Source organism: Chanos chanos, chromosome 6 (genome assembly GCF_902362185.1).
Source record: "Chanos chanos chromosome 6, fChaCha1.1, whole genome shotgun sequence".
Taxonomy (NCBI): domain Eukaryota; kingdom Metazoa; phylum Chordata; class Actinopteri; order Gonorynchiformes; family Chanidae; genus Chanos; species Chanos chanos.
In genome coordinates, this window is record NC_044500.1 from 47,254,558 (window position 1) to 47,258,744 (window position 4,187).

The 4,187-nt window shown below is 47.9% G+C and overlaps 1 protein-coding gene across 3 annotated transcripts in view; it reads left to right on the forward strand.

Moving 5' to 3' along the window:
- srgap3 (SLIT-ROBO Rho GTPase activating protein 3) overlaps positions 1-2,877 on the forward strand; it is a 96,128-nt gene extending 93,251 nt beyond the window's left edge. For all 3 annotated transcript variants that reach the window (XM_030776486.1, XM_030776488.1, XM_030776487.1), the window contains exon 22: positions 2,293-2,877. In XM_030776486.1, the coding sequence (XP_030632346.1) occupies positions 2,293-2,748 (456 nt within the window). In that variant the 3' untranslated portion in view covers positions 2,749-2,877. The remainder of the gene's footprint in view (positions 1-2,292) is intronic.
- Positions 2,878-4,187: the final 1,310 nt, after the last annotated feature.

Sequence of the window (4,187 nt, forward strand, 5' to 3'; positions counted from 1 at the left end):
CGATTCAGACTTTATGTCTAAAACAGTCCACAGAGAGTTCCGGGTGATGTTCTAAAGAGAAAAGTGGATCTCAGATTCTGTGGTTCATGTTACACCATGAATGAATGATCACTGTAGTGAGTCCATAGTGAAAATAAATCAAAATTAGTTTTAACATTAACATTAACATAAACATTATCAGCAGCATAAGCAGAGGTTGAATGGTAGCTTAACACAAAAGAGCGTTTTTTACACAGTAACGCGCACAGTCACAGTAATTATAATTGCAATTGCATTTGTAATTGTAATTTTACTTTGTAGCAGTGCTGTTTGTATAAACTTTTGTATTGTCCCATACATATGGGACTCCCTTGTTTCCAGATCATTCTTTGGGTTTGTTTCAGAATGTAAAAGTTAATGTGAGTGGGTTATGTTATCCTGGCCTGTGTCAGCCAGATGCCCAGTGATGCCCATACGAATCAGACGGGCAGCGTCCCTGTCCCGTCCCGGATGAAGCCACGCTGGCACGCTGAACGGGGTGTGGCGTTGTCTGGGATGAGACCGGCACAGTTTTGTGTGTGTTTCCCGGGCGCTTGCGGCGCTGATGGAGCCAGTGCCACACAGGCCAGTAACTGATCTTTATTGGTGACTGATGTCCTGTGCTTCGTTAATGGGTTGAGTGGCCGGAAGGCACAGGGCCTGTCTGTGAAAAAAAAAAGTCACGTTTGCGATGACCACAGAAGATACTGTTCTCACTGACGCCCCGGTCTCCAGGGACTCATGTTTATGATTACACCACTTTGTCTGGAGACGAGGCAAAATGAAAGGATTCACTTCCACATCTGATCCCTAATCACTGTGGTCTCAGCATTGATGATGATAGATTGGCGATCGTTAGAGTGAGCATCTGTGCGTGTCTGCTTGTGTGCGTGCGTGCCCTGTGACTTATACTCTCCTTAGCCCTGTGACTTATACTCTCCCCAGCCCTGTGACTTATACTCTCCTCAGCCCTGTGACCTATACTCTCCCCAGCTCTGTGACTTATACTCTCCTCAGCCCTGTGACCTATACTCTCCCCAGCTCTGTGACTTATACTCTCCTTGGCCCTGTGACTTATACTCTCCCCAGCCCTGTGACTTTTACTCTCCTCAGCCCTGTGACCTATACTCTCCCCAGCTCTGTGACTTATACTCTCCTTGGCCCTGTGACTTATCCTCTCTTCAGCCATGTGACTTATCCTCTCTTCAGCCCTGTGACTTATACTCTCCTCAGCTCTGTGACTTATACTCTCCTTGGCCCTGTGACTTATACTCTCTTCATCCCTGTGACTTATACTCTCCTTGGCCCTGTGACTTATACTCTCCCCAGCCCTGTGACTTATCCTCTCCTCTGCCCTGTGACTTATACTCTTCCCAGCTCTGTGACTTATACTCTCCCCAGCCCTGTGACTTATCCTCTCCTCTGCCCTGTGACTTATACTCTTCTCAGCCCTGTGACTTATCCTCCCCTCGGCCCTGTGACTTATACTCTCCCCAGCCCTGTGACTTATCCTCTCCCCAGCTCTGTGACTTATACTCTCCCCAGCCCTGTGACTTATACTCTCCTTAGCCCCATGGCTTATACTCTCTTCAGCCCTGTGACTTATACTCTCCTTGGCCCTGTGACTTATACTCTCTTCAGCCGTGTGACTTATACTCTCCTCAGCTCTGTGACATACTCTAAATTTGATCTGAGGTTTACACTCAACCACCTCATGCTCAGACTTGCAAATATTTTTTATGTTTCTGAATTTTGTGCATGTCTGAGGCATCCTGTTTAAGGTACTAAGCACATTAATTATTTTGCTTCATATCATATCATATTGGATTTGACTGTACACTGACACACTGACTGCGTTGCTGAAAAGAAGCAGGGATGAGTCAGAGACGTTTTGAAACATTTGTGGTCTCTTTCTGACCACGTAATCCAGGCATGTTTTAAACCTCCTGTCTGGATGCAGCAGCTATCTCAGCACACTCTTTATAGAGCACAGATTGAGAGCTTGTAAGCATGTGGATTATACGCGCACCTCCCGTTTATCCGCTCTGTCGTCCCTGCTGGTGGCAGTCTTTTAACGACGGGACGGTAACGGTGACACATCTGTGCTGTCTGAGTTTTCCTGAAGTAAGGCTCTGAGAGGAACGGTTTCACCTGCATGTTAGCAGTATCACCCGTGCCGTGTTCAGTAATCTGCCCCTGACGTTACGAGTGGCGATGCGTGTTTCTGTCTGCGCTACATTGGTTAAATCGCCTCTCTCTCTCTTTGCTTCGCAGGACATCGAAAAGACCATGACCACGGCACTGCACGAGTTACGGGAGCTGGAGCGCCAGAACACGGCCAAACAGGCTCCGGACGTGGTTCTGGACACGCTAGAACCCATGAAGAACCCGGTGAGCTCGGAACCGGCCAGCCCACTGCACACCATCATGATCCGCGACCCGGACGCCGCCATGCGGCGGAGCAGCAGCTCCAGCACCGAGATGATGACCACCTTCAAGCCGGCTCTCTCCGCCCGTATGGCCGGGTCCCAGCTACGACCTCCGCCCATGAGGCCTGTGCGACCTCCGCCCACTCAGCACCGCACCAGTAGCTCCAGTTCCTCGGGCGTGGGCAGCCCCGCCGTCACCCCGACCGAGAAGATCTTTCCCAACAACAACAACGCCAGCTCCGCGGCCTCCGCCGCCACTGGCTCCTCCTCCACCGGGAGCGAGAAACCGGGCAGTATGTAGCCGGGCGCGACGGCTCTGCCCCACGCCAGAGGGAGAACAGCACTGTCGACCGCTGCTCCTGGAGGAGGAGAGAGATGGAGAGAGACAGAGACTACGCTGATGATGGCCAGATTTAGGGAGTTTGCTTCACCCCCCCCCCCCACACCCCCACCCTTCTGGGATTTTCTGAGTTCTGCTACTCAGTTGATGTCTGATTTGGAACGCCCTAGACATGGGATGGGGTTTCCAAGGAGACGGCAGGCCCCTGTGAAACGTGATGAAAGCAGAGGTGGCAGAGATAAAAAAAAAAAGAAAAAAAATGAAGTAAAAACACCTCTGCCTTCATCATGTACTTTATGTTCTCAGTTTTACCTCAGAGTTTGAGAAGTACATTCATAGCCGTTGGCCAGGTATCTCTTTCAGAGATAAAACATCTATGGATAGAGCAATATTAAACAAGTCAACAGCGTTAGTGACTACCCTGCACTGATTGGCCAGAGGAGTTGTCTCTCACACAGGTGGGCGGAGCTCTTGACATAGCCCCTCCCCCTCCCCCCCTGAGCCAGACTGTCTCTGAAGGTTTTGCTGTATATGGCAGTTTGCCTTTGAGTTGTAAATAGAAGTTTACTGTACTTGAAGTTGTAATGCCTTTCGTTTGTAGTATAAGGGATATTCATCTAAATAACAGCATAGCCAAGTTGTAAAACTTATATGAGATGCAGAAAAAAAAAAGACTAAAAACCAATATACCAACTAATTGTAAGAAACCTGTGGTAAAAAAATGTAGTTTAAACTTGTATATAATTTCTAAGTACATTCTTTTTTTTTAAGTGTTAATCTTGTATAGCCCTGGACAGAACAGGCAAAAGGAATGAGAAATGGCATTAAAAACAAACAAAAACAAACCAGTTACCATAACCAGCGGGTCAAAGACAGCGACCTCACAGAGGTCCTGTGTTTTATGGTCTGAGCCAGTGAAAGACTGAGTGTAGAGTGTGCTGAACTTCATCTTTCCCTCTCTTTTTCTTTCTCTTTCTTTCTTTCTTTCTTTCTTTCTTTCTTTCCTTTGAAAAGGACATGAGTATGTGAATGTGTTTGGGTTTGGTTCGTCGCTCCAGCGGAGAGCGAACGCGCGTGTGCGTGTGCATGTGACCATGAATGTGTTCAGTGACCGTCATTCCTATTCGGTCTCGACACGACTTTCTTCTCGTCCGTTTGGGTCGTTGCGTTGGTCTGCGTTGAGACGTGAGATCCGTTCTCCAGTCCCCTGTTTGTTTAAGGGAGTCAGATGCATGTTGTTTTTTTTTTGTTTTTTTTTTTTCTTCATCAGTGTGAATCATCTTGAGTTTCAGTTCTTATCAAACTTTGTCTTTCCCCACTGCATCCAACTGCAGTCTGAAGATTTTGACATCAAGTTCAACCGTGTCCTGTGTTACAGACACACCCGGTCAAATGATTGG